The sequence below is a fragment of the Peromyscus maniculatus genome, chromosome 3, assembly GCF_049852395.1.
Source record: "Peromyscus maniculatus bairdii isolate BWxNUB_F1_BW_parent chromosome 3, HU_Pman_BW_mat_3.1, whole genome shotgun sequence".
NCBI lineage: Eukaryota > Metazoa > Chordata > Mammalia > Rodentia > Cricetidae > Peromyscus > Peromyscus maniculatus.
The window spans coordinates 50,205,515-50,226,578 of record NC_134854.1 but is presented as its reverse complement, the minus strand read 5'-3'; the positions used below and the strand labels follow the sequence as shown (position 1 = coordinate 50,226,578).

General features: G+C 39.2%; 1 protein-coding gene across 1 annotated transcript in view; it reads left to right on the top strand.

Annotated features, from left to right (window-relative positions):
* LOC102915457 (putative maltase-glucoamylase 2) overlaps positions 1-21,064 on the top strand; it is an 81,676-nt gene that overhangs the window by 33,445 nt on the left and 27,167 nt on the right. Inside the window, exons 17-32 of the mRNA XM_076566443.1 lie at positions 1,773-1,927; positions 2,076-2,160; positions 3,038-3,094; positions 4,261-4,385; positions 5,385-5,473; positions 6,237-6,286; positions 7,734-7,901; positions 8,972-9,127; positions 10,484-10,717; positions 11,782-11,936; positions 13,060-13,228; positions 13,757-13,853; positions 14,286-14,398; positions 15,093-15,218; positions 16,916-17,044; positions 18,856-18,963. Coding sequence (XP_076422558.1) covers positions 1,773-1,927; positions 2,076-2,160; positions 3,038-3,094; positions 4,261-4,385; positions 5,385-5,473; positions 6,237-6,286; positions 7,734-7,901; positions 8,972-9,127; positions 10,484-10,717; positions 11,782-11,936; positions 13,060-13,228; positions 13,757-13,853; positions 14,286-14,398; positions 15,093-15,218; positions 16,916-17,044; positions 18,856-18,963 — 2,016 coding nt within the window. The remainder of the gene's footprint in view (positions 1-1,772; positions 1,928-2,075; positions 2,161-3,037; positions 3,095-4,260; positions 4,386-5,384; positions 5,474-6,236; positions 6,287-7,733; positions 7,902-8,971; positions 9,128-10,483; positions 10,718-11,781; positions 11,937-13,059; positions 13,229-13,756; positions 13,854-14,285; positions 14,399-15,092; positions 15,219-16,915; positions 17,045-18,855; positions 18,964-21,064) is intronic.

Genomic DNA, 21,064 nt, shown 5'->3' with positions numbered 1-21,064 from the left:
CACACACACACACACACACACACACACACAAAATAAAAAGCAGCTCATGTGAGTAAGTTCATTATCATTTTGGTTCTGGCTCTTGACTATGTGTGATGACATGTCTCTTCTGGGAAGATGTAGAGTCAATTCTTCAAAGTATTTTATTCGTGGATTCCTTTGTACATTTGTGTTCTGGAGAGAGGCGAACTATTTCTGAAGGTCTCAGTAGGTGATTTGGGGCAGAGAAGGTAGGTAGTGTTCACAAATCATGACCTGTCAAGACTCATGTAGATAAGAACACTCAGCTGCCCCAGGTGACTAGGGTAAAGATATAGTTATCTCCTAAACTAGCTCTTTCCAATGGAATTATAACTAGAACACTGCATGCCCTTTTAAATTTAAATTTGGAAGTTGAAACAAATAGGAGACACTCAACATATATCTTTTGTGACTCAATATATTCATATCATTATTATTTAACTAGTGTTCAGCATAAGGGATTAGTGGTTGAGCTACTTATATCTTGTTCAAAGTCTTCAAAACTTGGCTTGTAGTTTTGCACACTTCAGTTTGTGTGTTAAAGTTGTAGAAGTTGAGATAAAATATAATCCCACAAGGCAGTCAAAAAGCCAATGGAAATAATATTTTACATTGATTCAGCCTCAAGATTTGCACTTGAGTTAATCATCAACCAGTTGGGTAGAGTTGGATTCTGCAGTCTTAGAAACCACGTCTCAGGGTCTCAGCCAGCACAACATCCAGTACAGCTCTACATTTTTTTCAGCTGGAAACAAGATGATGGAGGCTGAAGAATACTCTTTTCTTCCGTGTTTAGCCTTAGTGTTTTCATGAACTCTATACTAGGGTTGTAGAATGGCTATATTTAGGAAAGGGTTGGGCCTCTTATCAAGAAACACAGAGGAATAGATTCACATAATTTTCTCCAAAATTCAGTTTCTATCATGTGATACAAGATGAGAAGTCAATTGTGATATATACATCTTTCAGGTCTTCTGAACTACAAAGAGTGAGCAAAATGAGTGCGTACTACTGATGGCAAATGTCTACCTCTAGGTCCTAGGAAAATTAGGTTGCTCTGCTCAATGGTTCTTTGTTTTCTCCTTGATAAAATCTGCTAAAATCAGTCTTTATTATCTTTCTACATGTTGTATTAATATACCAGGGAAGATATAAAGGCCATTATCTTTGGGGTGTAGAAAATGAAATTAACTGTGATGGCTAAGACAATTACAGAGGAAACTACACACACACACACACACAACAACAACATCAACAACAAACAACAACAACAACAGCTTAAAAACTGCAAATTCACTAAATTCCAGAGAAAAGAAAAGATTTGGAATGGAGATCATAGTTAGGCATTGTAAATTAAGTAAATGGATTTTTAAAAATTGTAAAAGTAAGTTTAGATCAAATGATTATTATTGTTCTCTCCCAAGTGAAATATGAAGTATCTCAAATATATATTGGCATGTCTCTGAAGGTAGCAGATCCCCTTTGGCTTCTTTATGGCCACTGAAACCCTTGTGGTATCTTCTTGCCACTTGGGATGTCTATAGTCTGCACTGAGAAGAACCTGTCAAGTGAAAATTGCCTCTTGAATACATGTCTACATTGGAGAACTCATGTGATCTCTGATGTTTTTCCAGCCAAGAAAAAAGGGAGCAGGACCAAGATCAATTGAGTTCTGAAAATATCCCAACCTTCTCCAAACTTTATATCATGATAGAAAGAAATATTCACTAATTGCTTGCATTTACTTTTAGGACCAGGACCCCGCTGCCTTTGGCCTTAACTCTATGCTGTTGGAATCCTCGAGACATTATCTGAACATCCGTTATACCTTACTGCCCTATCTCTACACCCTCTTCTACCGTGCTCACACACTCGGAGAGACAGTAGCAAGGCCCCTCGTACATGAGTGAGTTTCTAGACCTAGGTCTTCCATTCAGATCACAAGTTCCCTTTCCCTTGCTAGTGTAACAAGGTCCATTAAGATATGTGATGTGTTGCTGTCTCCTCTTGTAAATTACACTCACTTCACTGTGAATGTACTCTATGTTTTATAGGTTCTATCAAGACCCAGCTACATGGGAGGTGCATGAACAGTTCTTATGGGGGCCTGGACTCCTTATCACACCTGTGTTATATGAAGTATGTTTGTAATCTGAATAATGGAATAGGATGTTCTTGTAGCTTGATAGCTGATAATCTAACTGCTGAGTATATGGTTGTGCTTAAGTCTAAATATAAATATAAATGAGAACAACCATGAATGTTTAGAAAATAAGAATTCTTGGTTACAATGATGCATCAACTAAAACAGTTTCTATGCTGTAAAATTACCTTTAAAAACTATGTTCTTAGGCATGTGGCCATGCACTGGGCTTTGAATGCCTTGGTGTGTGTAGGTTGGTGCATGTGCACAAACTATCTATATATCCTCTTATCCAGGGGAATCAGGTTGAGAAGATAGAATAGGTTGTAAAGGAGTAAGGAGGGAAGTGGAGTACAGGAAGGAATGACCACAGGCAAGGGTAAAGAAGTCAAGTGTGGAGGAAGGATTGCTATGATACTGATCCTCTTGTTAAATACTGCCAACATAGCACTCAAGAAAAAAGATAGCTAACAAAGGCTCACTGAGCTGTTAGTGTCTCAGCTACAACTGGCTTTGCTCAACAAGTAGCTTTGCTTCCTGTGGATGTGGTTGGCTTAGCTTACTCTGAACTAATAGAGGGCATATCTCCAAGAATGAAACTCTCTGCTTCTTCTAGAAAATTCATGAGCACAGAGGCAAAATGAACTTTATTTCTAGGTATAGCTTGGCTTTGAATAAACTGTTTGGCCTTTCTGGGTTCATGTGATTTCACTGGTATACCAGGATAATCTCAGATGGCTTTTAGGATTATTCTGAGTACCAGGGGCAATGATGTGGAGGGGTTTTCTAAACTATAAAGAGGTGTGTGTGTGTGTGTGTGTGTGTGTGTGTGTGTGTGTGTGCTAATATTGCTTACTGATTTTATTTCTTTAGGGAATGGAGCAAGTAAAAGCCTATATCCCAGATGCCATCTGGTATGACTATGAGACAGTAAGTAAGGTGGTTTCTATTATTTCAGAGACCTCTTCTAGAAGAGGACAATTCTAAAACAGAATTCTTGGGAGTTCATGGTAATATTTCACAAGCCTTTACAGTCAGTAAAGTATGGGTATGTTTTGAGGCATCTTAGTCTATTCAGGATGGTATAATAAAGGACCTCACACTGCATAATTTATAAACAACAGAACTTTATTGTCCATAACTCTTGGAGGTTATAAATTCCACGATCAAGCTCTTCTCAACTTCATCAATGGGAGCTTCTCACCACTGAATTGTCATAACTCAACCGCTTGTCCAGAGGAATCATCTCTTAGTAATATCACATACAATATTAGGTTTCAACATATGGACTTTAGAGGCATATTAACATTCATGCCACAGCAGAAGACATTTCCAACAGCTGCAGTAGGTTTATAGGATCTCACTGGCTCAATCCTCTCAATTTGATTGCTATGCTGATAATTAGGGCTAATCATTGCATTAATTGTTGTCTGTGGAAGCAGAGAATTCAAGTTCAGTGAAATTACAGTGTGTCAGTCAACTTTAAGTTACTATAACAAATACCCAAGACAGTAAGCTTATAAGAAGAAAGGGTCTCTATATTTTTACTTTTAATTTCAGAAGTTCTAGTCCTTGTTCTATCGCTTTGGGCTAGTGGCAGGCTATTTTTGTGAAAGCAGGAGAAGGAACAAAACTACTTTAAACAAACAAACAAACAAACAAACAAACACCTCATGGCTACAAAGTGACAGAGAGTAAAATGAAGAGACCAGGGTCTTGCAATTCAAAGAAGAGACCAGGGCCTTACAGTTCCCATTAAGAGCAAAACTCTAATGACTTAAAAACTCATGCTAAACCCCACCCGTCAAAGTTTCTATCAGCCCCCAATAGCACTGAGCCAGGGACCAAGACTTTAACACAAAAGACTTTGGGGGACATCTAAGATACGAACTATAAAACACAGTATGATGAGAAGTAAACAAGAGGGGAGGTTGGCGTCTCAGCTCTTATCTCTACTACCCATACACCTTGGGGAAATCACCTCACTTTGGCAGTCTCCATCTTCTTGTCTCTAAAGTGAGGACTTGACTAAGGGGTCTCTATGGTCCTTCTTGTCTGCAGTCCTCTGTCTGGTCTGTTTTCCTTTTGTTGCTTAGGAACTGGCTATCCAATGGAGGAAACAGTTTGTAGACATGATACTACCAGGTGACAGGATAGGGCTTCACCTTCGAGGAGGCTACATATTTCCCACCCAGCAGCCAAACAGAACCACAGAGGCCAGGTAAGACCCAGTGTCTTCTAACTATTCTGATGCTCAGTGGGCATTCACGGGGGAGACAAGCAAAGCCCAGGAGTAGATGGGCCAAATGAATGCAGCTACTGTCAGCCATCTTCTCCTCATTTCAAGGGCCCAAAATTGTCTTCAGAGGGAGTAAATACAGTCTCACTTTCCTTCTCAATTTTATAGTTCTTCTATTTGGATGAAATCAGATTATAGAAATAGTCAAAATAAGCCGGGCGGTGGTGGCGCACGCCTTTAATCCCAGCACTTGGGAGGCAGAGGCAGGCGGATCTCTGTGAGTTCGAGGCCAGCCTGGGCTACCAAGTGAGTCCCAGGAAAGGCACAAAGCTACACAGAGAAACCCTGTCTCGAAAAATCAAAAAAAAAAAAAAAAAAGAAATAGTCAAAATAATCTTCATGAGGATTTCCTCAGGGACAGAAATTATCTTAACATGTATTCCCCAATACATGAGAAAAATTTAGAAGGAAGCAAAGGTCAGCATGACTTGGAGTTTCAGGGCTCAGATTCTGGAGAATTTGAGTTCAAACTCTGGCCTGACAGCGTCCTACATACAGTAAGCTTGGACAGCATCTCTGTGTTCATACTTGTTACTGATGAACTGGAGAAGATGACGGCCTGATCTTTTAGCACCTGTGTGAGGATTAAGTGGATTACTACAAATGACAGGATCTGGACACATTCTGGAGAGTGCCTGTTACAGAGTCCTAGAAGCATTGTTAGAATGACCACAAACCTAGTTTTCAGGAACCACCTCACCCTGCCATTGTTCTTACATTTTCTCTTTTCCACAGCCTGCTATCTCCCCATACCTGTGTTTCCACAGTGCTAGTATCTCCTCAGTTTCTGGGGTGGACTCTGGAAGATCCATCGCTATTCATTAAAGGGTAGACTCATCAAGGGGTGCATTCATCAAGGGGCAGATTCATCCATTTCTGCTTTTCTTTCATTGTCTAAAACTTGTAATTGTTCTTCCTCAGCCGGAAGAATCCCTTGGGACTCATTGTTGCCTTGGACTATAAGCGAGAAGCAGAGGGCCAGTTGTACTGGGATGATGGTGTGTCTAAAGGTAGACTTCCAAATGGAAACATAGTGGTGGTTCTTAGTGAAAATTCATTGCAAATAAAGCACCAACCCCACTATCACTGTTGTATATTTTAGTATCTTAGGAGGTTTTAGTAGCTTGGAAAATTAAAACTCATTCTGAAAATTCCATTAGGCAACTTCACATGTAGACCTTCCTATGTTATTGACATGGCCAATGGAATAAATAGTATTGCACTTGATTTCATTATTCTTTTCTACATATCATCATTATCATAAAGCAATACCTTTTAGTTAATAATTTAGCAAGGCACTGTTTCAGTTACCATTGAGAAAGACATATCTGGTGTAGGTCTTGTGTTTTTCATTGTAAGATTTGATATGACTAAAACATAGTAGCTTTTAGGCTGAGTGGATTTAGAATTTATTAATATTTGATACTCATTATTGCTCTGCATGGAAAGCATAGATAGAGATGAATGTGACATAAACTTTGACCTTGACAAACTCATGGTATAATAAGATAGAGAACCATAATGAAAATCAGCATATTTAAATGCTGGCAAGTGGAGCCACAGAGTGCCATGTGACTTCAGAGAAAGTAGTCCATTAAGGTTCTACACAGATTAAAAAACGTGGGATTTTGGATGAGCAGAACTATGTATGATTTCATCTGTTTGGATGAGCAGAACTATATGCAGAAGAATTCCCAACAAGGAGGATGTTCACTCCACAGTTTCATTGTTTCCCATAGTAATGATACATACATGTCTACCCATCTCTTTCAGGCACAGTGGTAGAAAGGAAGTACATTCTGTATGATTTCTCTGTTACATCTGTAAGTACCATTTTCAAGGAACATATGTTTCATGTTTCCTATTGTGATTATGTTTTGAGGTTTTGGTGTTCTATGTATGCTTTTATTTCTCTGAAATTCAGACTGAAGTCTTAAATTAGCACATGCTTTTTAATGTATGAAACATCTGAACTGTTTTTGCAGAGTGGCTGTGTAGTTTATAATTCTACCACCAATATCTAAGTGATGCTGTTTCTCTGGATAATTACTTGCATTTGAGGCTGTTGATGTTTTTCCTTTTAGCTATTCTGTGTGACCATTTCTTGTGACTTTAACTTTGTCTTATTATTTCTCCAATGACTAATTATGTTGAAATCTTTGCATATGTCTATCTGCCTTTTCCATATTATCTTGGCTGAAAAATCACCTCTTTGTCCATATTCTGATTTGGATGTTTTTTGGCATTGGTTAACAGCTCAGTTTTAATGGTTTTTAAATGTCTGTGATACCTATCCTTCATTCAATATTTTTGCAAGTAATTACTTCTATATGTAGGCTTCTCTTTTCTTCCTTTTAAAGACTTTCACAAAGCAAATATTTAAATTTGGATATACCTAATTATCTTTTTCTTCTGGATCATACCTTTTAATGTCATGTCTATGAACTCTTTGCCTGGCCTTAGAATCTAGTGTTCTCTGAAATTTTATTATCTATATCTAACTCTAAGATCTATATTGGACTAATTAGTATATGTCAGACTTAGATCAAAGTTCATCTATTTGCCTATGTAGGTCCAGGTGCCCCTGTACCTTTGTTGAAACAGCTCCCTCTTCCACTCTATTGCTTTTGAAATCCTGTCAAATACCACTAGGTCATATTTGTTTATAGGAAACTATATTCTTTGTACTTAGCAAAATGTGCCCCTCTCCCTCAGAGTCCAGTCCCACTGCCTTCTGGGCTTAGCTCAGCTTTGCTGCTTTTCAACTCTATTTCTATAAAAGAATCGTTTAATTTCTCTGTGTTTTAGTATTGTCATCTGAAAGAAATGGAGATTGTGACCTCAAAACTTGCTGAATCATCTAAATGGGATAGTATATGCAAGATGCTTAAGCATATTGTCTGGCATACATTAAGCATTCATAAAATTTAGCTTTTGTTATTAATGTTAAAATAAAAATTAAAAATTATTGTGGCGCTTTTATGTGTGTATGATGGTTGTGTGTCATTTGGGTTTTGTGAGTGCTTGAGTCTTTCTTTGCTTTGTAACTACTTAAACATGCTACATATCAGGATCATATCTTCTGAATAGTAGAATCAGAAAAGAGCCAGTTAACCAAAGGAAGAGAGTGCTGGTATCTGAAACAACACCTGTGCTAGGGGTGGTTATTGATGAAGTTAGAAAAGAAAACAGGCTAAGAAGACAGCCTGTGTGAGGAGATGTTGATGTGTACATTCAATCTCTAAAATGATTTTCTTCCCCCTCCCCCAGAATCGTTTACAGGCAAAAATTCTAAACAATAATTATGTGGATCCCAATGACCTCATGTTTACAGACATCAGAATCTTGGGGCTGGACAAAGAGCCAACTGTTCTTAAAGTCTTACTTAATGGCAATATCATCCCCATTTCAAGCTACAAGTACAATGCTTCAGCAAAGGTGAGAGATCATTCCATCTGCAGGACTCAGGCTGAAAGCACTGCCTGGGATTCTGACAGCTTTCCCTCTCCCACTTTCATGAGTTTGCATAGTCACAGAGACAATTTTCTTGCTGAGACAACTACCAACCATATCATAGGGAGGATCTAGGAGAAAAGTGTGCATGCGAGTATGAATACTTTCTCTTGTTGACATTAGGGCTCTAAGAGTTGGCACCCTAAGAGTTCTTTTCTGTTCATTTAAAGCTAGGTAAGATGGTCTCAGATGGAATAGTAAAAATGAGGTTCAATAAATTGTCCTAGTTCGGGGGAGTATTTACAGTTTGTTATTGTTAAAGTTAGAAGTACCCTTGAGACACAGCTGATGTTTTCCCTTGCTGCTATTTCTACAAAGCTATTTTATATTATCACATAAAATATAAGTGGGAGAAAACCTAAGCTATACTCTGATTAAGTCATCACTGAGTGATTATCTTACTTGATAGAGAGGATTTTAGTTATTGGCTTACTCACTTAAGACCTGAGAAGTTCATTGTTTCTTACATAAACCATCTTCTTCCAGAAAATACATGTAACATAGGATAGGAACAAAACTTCTAAGCAGAATGGGGTGCTGATCTTGGCTATTCTCTCCCCATTGTGAGATCTTATACATGTTATAACATCTGTATCATGGAGACAACCACATTACTCATAGCCCTGGGTCACTCTATAACATTAATGTGCACGACCTATAATATGATGGTCATAGTGTTTGGCTCACATGTATGCTCAGTAAAACTGATCTATTGATTACTGCCATCATTAGTCATATTAACAAGCACCATACCAAAAGGATAATAAGACTAAAAATGACACCCACACTGTGATACTCATACTTTAACGTGGCTAAATTGCTCCACGTTCCATACTTTCACAATGGGCCCAAAAGGTCAGGAATCAAACAACTTCCAAGTATTCTTAGGTGATATTGGAGAAAGCTTGGTCCTGACTTCCTGGCCATCAGCCAATAACACTGTCTCCATAGCTCTGAGTCACCTGGTTTGTCATTGGAGTCTCTTCTCTCCCTAGGTGTTGGTCATCAATAACCTCACAGGTCTGAAACTGGGACAAGAATTCTCCATTGAGTGGACTCTTGTAGTCAGTGACCTGGAGAAGTTTAACTGCTTCCCCGAGGATCCTGCAGTCTCTGAGGAGAACTGCAAGCAGCGGGGGTGCCTCTGGGAGGTAATGACCACAGTGACCAGGAAGTTGTAGGAATTTTGCACCAAGTAGTTGAACAACTGGAAAGCACTTTGAAAAGGTTGATGACTTGACGGTCATCGTGAAGGTGTGATGATATGCATTTTGTGAATTCCATGTGATGGGTGATCTACATGTTTCCCACAGATATCCTGCATCTAAAAAAATTATAGCCAGTCTAATTGCATCTTAAATGGTATCATTCAAAAATCCTATTTTGAACTATTAGAGAAGATAAAAGGATAAAAAGGAGGGAAGGAGGGGATAAAAGGGTAATACAAGGATGATTATGGTCAAACTTTATTATATAGATTTATAAACATATCACCACAAAACTTATTGTTTTTAGAACCAATACATGCTAGTAAAACAGTCTTACCATCACAGTATATACTGTGCATTGAATATTGTAAGTGAACAGCTTTTGTTTACTGGAAAACCTAAACAGAAAGTGTTAGTCTTGTCCAATCTGTTTGGATGATGGAAAGAATAAAATCAGAAAGAGTTAGCAGCTGCATTGGAAGCAGGAGACACAAAGAGGACCCTAACTGAGGGTTGTGGTACCTGATTAGGCTTCCTGTTCCATCATCATTCACATTTCACTCTTTACAGAAGGTGTGTGTGTGTGTGTGTGTGTGTGTGTGTGTGTGTGTGTGTGTGTGCACGTACTTGTGAATTTAATTGAACCTGGACCTTTGCTATGGCTTGTATAGCACTAGAAATCACTTAGAGAATACCAATTTTATTATCCTCAGGTAAAGAATCATGAAGTCAGAGATCAGGGTGTTGTGACAGGGTTGGTTCCTTTTGAGGATCGTGAATGAGATCTGGTCCATTATTCACCCTTAGATTCTGGTGGTTTGTTACTAGTGTTTCACGTTTCTTAGCCTGTGTAAGATCTCTGCTTTCATGACTTTATGGTGCTCTCCTAAGTGTATACATGCCTATTTGTCTGAATTCTCCCTGCTAACAAGTGTACTAGTCATATTGCATTAAAGCCTACCCTAATGACCTCATCTTAACTTGATCATCTGCAAAGACCTTATCTTCAACATGTCACATGCATACTACCAGGGCTTAGGACTCTCTCTCTCTCTCTCTCTCTCTCTCTCTCTCTCTCTCTCTCTCTCTCTCTCTCTCTCTCTCTCTCTCTCTTCTCTCTCTCTCTCTCTCTCTCTCTCTCTCTCTCTCTCTCTCTCTCTCTCTCTCTCTCTTGTTAAGGAACATTTCAACCTATTTCAAAGTTCTTAGAAGCTTACTCTTTGTTAACTGGTTTCTTCAGTGATTAGAGTTTCAAAATGTTGTGTAGCAGCTCACCAAGAATTCTTTTTACTATTCCAGCACACAACTACTCCTGGAGTGCCTACCTGTTTCTACGACACCATTCCCCAGTATGCTGCCAGTAACATTCAGTACCAGCCCACTGGCATCACCATGGACCTGGCCCTCCTGGCAGACTCAACATCTGCCCGGGCAGCAGCAGCTCCAAGCGTTGTCTCTGATCCTCTTTCTGGAAAGATCAGCTCTCTTAAACTGAATGTGACCTACCATACAGAAAACATGCTGCAGGTCAAGGTAATCCTCATGTTATAGTTGCTGGTTCTCAACACGGATGTTTTTGACTCAAGGCTCTGTACACATGAGATCATTGAAAAGACTGTTAATGGCCAGTCATGGTGGTGCATGCCTTTGATCTCTGTACTCAAGTGGCAGAGATAAGTGGGTCTCTGTGAATTGGAAGCCAGCCTGGTCTGAATAGCGAGTTCTAGGCCAGCCAAAGCTACACTGAGACTCTGTCACAAACAAAGAAACAAACTGTTAATGCAAATCCCTATGTTACAGATGTATAGACTAATTTACAAATAGTCTTATTAATAGAAAACAGGGAGCCAGATATATGGGTGAAAACCTGAGAGAGATCAGAGAAACAGGGAAAGCCACAGTTGACCTTACCTCACCAACTCCACAGCTTCCAAAAGCGAGATACTTCCTTTTGACCCATGCCTATATGCCTTGCTGTTCTGCCATCTGATTTGCTCTCTCTGTCCAGCTAAATCACTTCCTCTTCCTGCCCAGCTCTGTCACTTCCTGTCTGTCTGTACAGACCTCCAGACCTCTATGGTTGGTGCTAGGATTAAAGGAGTATGTCACCATGCCTGGCTCTGTTCCCCAGTGTGGCCTTGAACTCACAGAGATCCTGACAGATCCCTACCTGCCAAGTGATAGGATTAAAGGCATGTGCTACCATTGCCTGACTTCTGTGTTTACTATAATGGCTGACTTTTTCCTCTGATCTCCAGGCAAGCTTTACTTACTAAAGCACAAATAAAATATCACCACACAGATGCAGAAGTTGAGTCCATCAGAGGTAAAGATCAGAAAGGTAGTAGATAGCTAGTCAGGATGTGAACTTAGATCCACCACAGTTTTGCATATTCTATTATGATCAATATTCTATATCACACATGTCATTAAAACCCATCCCATCTCCCTGAAAAGCATGAGTCTGCTTTGTGGGAAACACACAGAAAAGACACTAACTCACTTCCAGCAGTTTTAGTAACTTCTGTAATGGGAACTCTCAACATGCATTAGTGTCAACTGAAGATACCATTAAAACTTCCTTTTCTCTTTCCCAGATTTATAGCTCCACTAACAAGAGATATGAGGTCCCAGTACCTCTGAACATCCCTCCTTCACCACTTGGCTCCTCTGAGAACTGCCTGTATGATGTCACAGTTAAAACCAACCCATTTGGACTCCAAATTAGACGGAAAAGCTCCAGTACTGTGATGTAAGCTCTGTTTATTTGGTCCTAATCAAAGCAAATGTAGATCTAATTACAATGATTCTAATCATGGCAAGTGAACCACTAATTTCTGAGACAACATAGAATTATGAGCATGTTTGTTAAAGTAAACATCAATTTCTCTTGATTCTTTAGGGAACTGATTTTTCTGCCATTCATTAACTCAGAAATAAATGATGAAAGATTTTCTAAAAAGATATGTTATTTGACTTCAGAAAAAGAAAATTTGTTCTGTTTATTGTAATGCTAACGAGGACAGAAAACTCTAATTGATAAGCATGACAGATTTCATAAGTCATGAGTCTGTTCTCAATTAAGCATCATTAAGAAATAGCTGAGGAAGCAGGAGAGAGGGACAGAGGTCCATAGGGAGAGAGAAATGGCTTCCTAGGATCATTGCTCCCATTCTTAGTATAGACAAAGCCTTTCCATGGTGTTAACTATGCAAGGATTGTCAGTCACCAATGATGTCATCTCTAGGTCTTGTCCTGCTGTTAAAGGTCTAGATTTTGCCTGAGAAGAAGGTCTCTGCCCCATTAGAGATTGTCACATACATGTGCATGTCTGTTTTTTTCCTGTGTGTGGCTTTTGGTGATTTAACTGTGTATTCAATGTTCGCTTTCTGTCTTCAGGAAATTTCCTGCAATCTAATAGTTGTTCTAAGAGTTTCACATTTTTTTATTACACAGTAGTTTTGTAGACCTTATTAATAGGTTCCCACAAGCTGGTGTACCAGGCTCTAAGAACTGGTAACAAAAGAATGAATGAGACAGGGTTTTTTTTTTTTTTCTCTCTCTCTCAATGAGAATTCCCAGTTCTCTTAACTGGAAATAAAAGGATGAATAAGACATTTTTTTTTTCTTTCTCTCCCTTAATGACCCAGCAAAAGGACTCTTAGTCTTGCAAACTAAGAATAGAGATGTAAATGTGGAAACTTGGAGCTGAATTATGGCCACTCTTATGACCTGGTTCATTTCACAACACTTGAACCAGGATCAGACGTCCAATAATTGGAAACTTCCAAGTGAATTAGGCACTAAAACATGTTTTGTGTTTTCTCTGGCTTGTGATTTGTAGTTCAGCATTGAAGTCTGCTTTTGCATTACAGTTGGGATTCTCAACTCCCTGGCTTCACCTTCAGTGAGATGTTTCTTTCAATTTCTACTCGCCTTCCATCTCAGTACATCTATGGCTTCGGGGAAACAGAGCATGAATCTTTCAGAAGAAATATGAGTTGGAACACGTGGGGAATGTTTGCTCGGGATGAGCCACCAGCGGTAAGGACAAGAATAAAATTAGCAATCGTGTTCTCTTTATCTAAACTTATTCAAATTCTTGTGTCCGTAAATGATTCTATATTCATCAGCTTTTCCTTGCACTGATAAATTATGCTTTCAGATCCAAAAGGGCATATGCTCTCATGCTCCTTTGCTTATAAAACATTTAATTTCTCTACTCCTGTGGAACACAACTTTTATTTATTTTAAGTGCTCAGCTGAAAATTTAATGAGATATTATCTATGCCCTGTAAAGATTTATAATGCTGGGGGAGACAGATAATAAAACAATGATAGCATGGTGTAATCAATGCTAAGATAGATTTATGTAATAGGGAAAAGGGCACCGAGTGTGGAGGGCACAGACTTTAGGCTTGTGGTAGAAGACAAGGTCCAGCAAGGCTTTTTAAAGAACACCACTGGTGAGTTCAATCTTCAATGTTGAGTATGGGTTTACTGTTTGCTTTGTGATATGGACACAATTTATTGGGTTTTTATTTGTAATTACCTTATAGTTCTTTCTTACAGTACAAGAAGAATTCCTATGGTGTTCACCCTTACTATATGGCATTGGAAGAGGATGGCAGTGCTACTGGAGTGCTCTTGTTGAACAGCAATGCCATGGGTAAGACGGGGATGCACATGTACATGCCATCAGTGACAACTGTGACCACCCTGTCAGAGTCTAGGATGTTACTATTAATAAGGACATTCAAAGGCAAGGAAAATTGGATGCAATGGCTTTCACTCAATCATCTATTAATTCAAGATTTATTAAATATTCCAAACCACATATTAAATGTGAAATTTTGGCTCTCTATGTTCCCTTATTTTCTGTGACACCTTAGCTTCTTTTCCATAGGGTGACATAAGTTGTTGGGATTGTATATTTTATTTTAGGCACATGGAGTCCATCTCAATCCCACTGCCTAAGAGAAGACTTTCCAGAGGAGGAAGCTGTTAAGGCATGAGGGTGAAAATGGAAAAGTTTAGGATAGATTCTCCATCAGGGTAACTTATGGCTACTTACCAATTTGGCTTTTTCTAATCTTTACAGATGTGACACTCCAGCCTACCCCTGCCCTGACATATCGCACCATAGGAGGGATTCTGGACTTCTATATGGTTCTGGGGCCAACACCTGAACTTGTAACTCAGCAATACACCCAGGTTGGAAACCTGTCTATTCACTGATAAACCATCACGTATTTGGTGCATATTGCTACCATGTTCTTAATGCTGAGATAAGATCCTTTGAGTTCATTTCACTCATGGATGCTCCCATGAGAGGACTGCTATTCTTCTTGCAATATAAAACAGATGTTCAAGGAGTTTTACAGTTTTCTATTTGACAATGGTTTTGTAGACCTCACTCAAGCTGACACACCAAACTTTAGTGTTATGAGGTACTGACAGCATATCAATAACCCATGTATGTCTTGATTGCTTGCTCAGTAGTCTATTGAAGATTTTCTGATGAAGATTCACTATGAATGTGTCAGGTTTTCTGAGTGAATTGGAGGCAATGGGAGGAAACCTCAGCTACAATGTTTCTATGTTTCACCTCCCTGGCTGTTCTATATTTGACTAAATATTCCTTATTCATCTTGAGAGCTCTTATAACTCAGTAGAACTGTTCAAATTTCTTCCTTAAGAAGTCTAGTAGCATCCATTTATTTCACTTAGACTATTTTAAACAAATGTAGACTTTTGTTTTAATTAATTAGTTGATCAATTAACCACTACTATTTTAAACTAATATAGACTTTTAAAAATAATTGTGGTGTGTGGCATGGTGATTAAGTGAATGTGTGCAACATGGAAGGTTGAAATTGTGATAATTAGCATTTTATTTTTATTCCAGCTGATTGGTCGGCCAGCCATGACTCCATACTGGGCCTTAGGTTTCCAGCTGAGTCGCTATGGATACCAGAGTGATGAAGAAATCGCCAGTTTGTATGATGCAATGGTGGCAGCCCAGATTCCCTACGTATGAACCTCTCCCTCTGTTTCTGGTTTTTTAGCTTACTTGTGTAATGAAAACAGGGTTCATACAAATTAAAGCAGTGGTTAGTTTAGTAGAAGAAAAGTAGCTGTGGCAATCGTCTTCTGTAGAATGCTTTACATTTTAAACATACTGCATGCTACCGTTTGGCATGTTAAACCTTGGTATGTAAGGTTCATAACTAAGAGCTGCATATGCATCCTTCAGGAGGCAGTGGGACGGTTGCAGTATGCTGTCACTCATTGCCTGCCACTGGGGATTGTTTGCAGTAGCTATGACTTGTTCGAGCTGTGACTTTAGAAGCTCAGAAATGGGCATCTTGTAGAGATGAGCTTTAAATGACAGTATGTAAGGAAGCAGTTGAAGATCTAGACTTTGCTTTCTTCGTAACATACATGTGCATATCCTATAATCTAGCTCTCCAAGTAAATCCTGAGAAACATAGCTGCTGTCAACAAGCAAAAAGACACGTGTGCTCTTTCTGCTCGTACAATTGTCAGTTCTCTGGCACTCCTCTTTCTCGGCTTTTAGATCATCTGCTGAGATTTTGGAGGGAAATTAAGGATTATAAAATGAGAATAAAGTGATCCTCTCACTGAAGATAATTTGATACTTATGTACAAGCTGCACTTTTGTCTTTTTATATACATTGTATAATGTACTTGTTAAACAGAGATGAGAAAAATAGAAGAAGAATGCAAGATTAAAAATTTCCATAGTCCTAACTTACCCAAGTCATCAATGTCATTAGTATGTTAGTTCATTCTTGTTTTAGTTTTGGCTTTTCTACCCGTCTGAGCTTCTCCAAATGCATTTCACATAGAGTCCTAAGGCAACACAGGAGAATTCCACTTTGGGGCTAAAAAGAAGTAGCTTGCTTTCTTTTTTCATCTGAATATTAACTTTACCTGTTGTTCAGTACTCTGGCGCTAGCTGAGTTTCAAGTGCAGAAATCTCTTTTGGGGCTGTGTAGAGGCAGTTAAAAATAATACACTTCTCTAGTGAATAAACTCTGTAAGATTAACTGAAACAACCAAACAACCACCAGGTCTACAATGTGCTGTTTAGGAGAGTTTTTACTATCTATCTTTGAGTGCACTTTGATGGGCTCACCACATATGAGATTTGAAGGGTTAGGAGGACAGGAATTGAGGAAGGGAAAGGAGAGAGGGAACAGTAGTTGATGAAGCAGATGAGGAATGTGGACCAGTGAGCTATGAGCAGGAATCAGAAAGTGATTTCAGCATATGAAATTGAAAAGTGGTGCAGGGGTGTGTGTGTTAGGAGATGGAATTTAGAAGGAGCCCTGGCCAGGTCAGAAGTAGTGGCAGAGCCTGCAGAGCACTGAGTGCACCTGCAGAACATCTGTTACAGGACACCGAGTGTACCTGCAGAACATCTGTTACAGGACACTGAGTGTACCTGCAGAACATCTGTTACAGGACACTGAGTGTACCTGCAGAACATCTGTTACAGGACACTGAGTGTACCTGCAGAACATCTGTTACAGGACACTGAGTGTACCTGCAGAACATCTGTTACAGGACACTGAGTGTACCTGCAGAACATCTGTTGTTATAGGACACTGAGTGTACCTGCAGAACATCTGTTACAGGACACTGAGTATACCTGCAGAACATCTGTTGCAGGCCACTGAACACCTTGCCTGTCGCTTCCTGTAGGACGTCCAGCATGTAGACATCGATTACATGGACCGGAAGTTGGACTTCACCCTCAGCTCCAGCTTTCAAAATCTCAGTGTCCTGATTAATCAAATGAAGAAAAATGGCATGAGGTTTATTCTTATTCTGGTGGGTATTATGACAGACTTTTGGCTCCTGTCTTTATGATTCCAAAATAATACCACTGGGAGAAAGTGGATGACAGCTACAAGAAAACTTCTTGTACATTTTGGAAATTTCCTGTGAACATTTAAATATATATATATATATATATATATATATATATATATATATATAATTTTTTTAAATTTAAGCAAATGAAGTAGGAAAGAAAAGTGAAAATTACTTTAAAGAAGTGAAAATTTTTTTTATAGCTTAGTGCCACTGGAAGCCATCTATTGATAATTTTCTCTTACTAAAGTTAGACCTGTGGAAAGAAAACAATGCATGTAGCAAATAAAATGCCCCCCTGCTCCTGGCTGTGCCTCAGTGGAACAGCTGTGTCTCGGTTGCATATCTTCCCAGGGAAGAAGGGGATGTCAAAGACTGCCTTGGGCTTCTCTCTGTGCAGTCTGGTGTGTTCATTGGTGTTCTCCTTGTTCAGCTCATGTTTGGCAATCATGTTGGTGAGATTTGATGGGTGTAGCTTCTGATGTTCCTAGGAGACACAATCTCACAGTGAAGTTCCTGATCCACTGGTTCTTACAGGCTTTCCACCCACTCTCCTGCAATGTTCCCTGAGTTGTAGGTGTTGGGGTGTTTTATAGATGTATCCACCAGGAGGGTTTGGAGGAACAGAAGGAAAGGGAAAGGGAGGGGAGAGGAGGGGAGGAGGGAGGGGAGAGGAGGGGAGGGGGGAGGGGGGAGGGGAGGGAAGGGGAAGGGAGGGAAGGGAAAGAAGTGTAATTAAAGTACAATCTCAAAAAGTTTGACCTCCTCTCTGCTCCCCCCTAAAAATCCATTTTGGTATCATCCTCAGAAGTGATGAATCTTAGGGATGTTATTGACATTTCATTGAACTCACAAGCAGATTCAGAATGCCAGCCTAGTTACTTGCAAGTGAATCTTCCGGCTTCCAAAATTAGAATATGGCTTTTGTTACTTGTTAATTCAAATATCTGTTGAACATTGGTGTTTGTAGGGAGAGGGTGGAATCTGAATTAGTAAAGAAGACAATGTTCTTTTCTTAAGAAGGTATGTATTTCAGTGGGCCGAGGCAATCAAGAGACAAATATTAGAAAAGTAATTTCAGATAGTGATGTTTTGTGTGACAGTTATGAACCAGCATACTATAGCGATGAGCTGGATCAGTATGAGATGCAGTAGGTGGGAGTGGCCACGTTAGATTTGAGTAAGTTGGACCACAGAATAAAATTAAGTTTGCTTTCCTAAGGCATACTGCTATTACACAGTAGAAATGGACCCTCCTCTTGAAGGTAATGTCTTACTAATCTGGTTTACTCCTGGAATTGTTTTCCAAATATAACCATACAGAATTTATGGCTAACCATCAATATATTCCTTTAATTCTTATTTCTCCTTCCCTTCTTCCTTTTTTAAATGGATTTATGCATAATTGGAAAAAAATCACTCATGTCATGTTGTAGTTCAGTTTCTGTAATCCCCTCCCCCATTATATTAGTTATACCTCTGGGTAGGTACATTCTATAATATATGAAGTTTTGTTTATTGATATAGATTTTTATTCTCTTTGAAAGAGATTGCCCTTAAGAACTATGCATCTTCCCTTGGGTACCTCTGGCAAAATGTTCTATTTTATTGATTTTGATAATATACTCAGTAAAGACAAGTCTAATTAAAAAAATAGTATTACTTCTTGGGTCACCTATTCTTTCTGCATTATGAATTGTCAGTTTTTGGAGTGGAATTTCCTTGGAGATATTTCACTCATATTTGTGATCTTAAAACTGTCACTACAGGACCCAGCCATTTCTGGCAATGAGACACACTATCTAACATTTACTCGAGGACAGGAAAACAATGTGTTCATCAAATGGCCTGACTCCAATGACATTGTCTGGGGCAAGGTAAGGCTTGAGAAAGGTACCTATAATCAATCTACCTCACAAGAAGTCCCTATAAATTCTGTAAATATATGCTGTATAATGAATACATTGCAAAACGAGCAGTCTTCCTAATGCTACCTAGCACAGTAAGCATTACGCTCAAAGTTACAGGTCAAATTCTCTAAAACATGGAATGCTGCAACTGCATACACATATTCTGATAGTCCCATTGCTCATATTTATATTTAGCAGAATGGTTTTTAAAACAAACATTAAAAATCCCTCAAGGCTCTATGTGCCTCTGTCACATAAATGAAAAACAAGCATTTAGTTTTGACCAATGATGCTTAATCAGGCTTAAAAAAATTCACGAAGTCTATCTTGTCACTTTGGATTCCTTTCTATGGCCTCAATCCTCATCTCATATGGATGATATGATATCAATGGTAATTTAGGCAGATTCCTGGACCCCAGATGATAGTAGCTCTCAGATTCAAGCTCCCCTCGTAACCTATTGTGCTCTGGCCTATCGTCCTGTGTGTACACTCTGACCATTTTGAACACTGCCTTCTCACCTAACCCAGTGGACTTACACTTCAAGACGTGACCTGACACACCTGACCTCTTGTAAAGCTCTCAATGACTGGTGTAGCTGTGTTATAGAAAGTGTTTCTGTGCCATTCCCCTCAGGAAGTGTTGCATATTAACTTTGTAAGAATTCTGTGAACTCAGAGAAAGCAAGCAGTGTTATGAATTACTGCGTGGGGGGACCCCCGAGGTATGCTGAACCTCCAGGGAAGCACAGTGGGCATGGCGGCAGCAGCGGCCAGTGATTCACGACCCGGATGCTGCATCCACGTGGAGAGTTGATTATAACAGAGAGAGATGAAGAGAAAGATAGGAAAGGGAAAGACAGAGAGAAAGAGAGAGAGAGAGAGAGAGAGAGAGAGAGAGAGAGAGAGAGAGAGAGAGAGAGAGAGAGAGAGGAAGGGGCGGAATTTTTCCTAAAAAGAGACTTTTAGGTCAGGATGTAGGGCGGCGCCAAGGGGTGAGATATCACGGGGCATGTCATAATATTAACAAGCAGCATTTCCTACTGAAATTTCAGAATATATAGATTCTAGAAGAATGCTCATTTAGTGTTTTCTGGTGATTTATCAATGTATACAATTAATGTACTGCTAGTTACAAACAAAATTGACTAATACTATAGACTGTTAATTCTACATATACTACTCAACAAGTATTGATACTGCTCAAAAATATTGAGAACAAGCCTGAAGGATTGAAAAGCTTGTATGGAGGAGTATTTTTTTTTTAAACAAAATCTCAGTTGTTCAATTTTTACCAATAGTCAATAGTGACTCAGGAGCCAGATGCTGGGGTGAAAGCCTGCTAGCTCAGAGAGGCAGAGAAAGCACCTGACTAACCTTCCTCCTCTGCTGACATCCCAGAAAATTCTCTCTACTAGCTTCTCAATCAAGTGTCCTCAAATTCAATGTCCCTCCCTTCTACTTCCTGTGTATCTCTCTATCCGTCCTCCTGACTCCCTCTTACTCTCTATGGCTTTTTCTTAATAATCCTATGTTCACTTCCTGTCAACTGGTTGTTTGCTCTGCCTCTTGACCTATGATTTACTTTATTTAATCCTGTTTACATTATTTAAGAAGAAAGCCCTTGGATTAAAGGTATGTGCTAGGGTTGAGCCGCACCACAATGAGAAGCAGGTTATTCCAGTAAATAACACAATCTTAGGGTTAACAGTATGATCAAATATCCTGCAACAGTATGTAATGAGACAGGAATTTAGGAGGGGCCTGACCTTGGTCAGGCAGCAAGATGGAATGTCAACCAAGCATGTCTTTAACATCATATTTCACATTTATTTGTAAAGAATAATTTTTATAGGTAAAAATAAAATATAAACAAGAGCCAAGGACTCATTTGAAATATTATTGTGCCAAAGGTACACTTAAAATGTAGTTTGTTACTTGAGTTCAAATCTTAAAATGTGAGAACTTATGGAATAAGCGAGGAACCCCTGGGCATTGTCAGCTGGGTGAATTCCATACGTTCAGCCTCTACACTTCAGTTCAAGACGAAGATGGAGGCAATGGTAGAG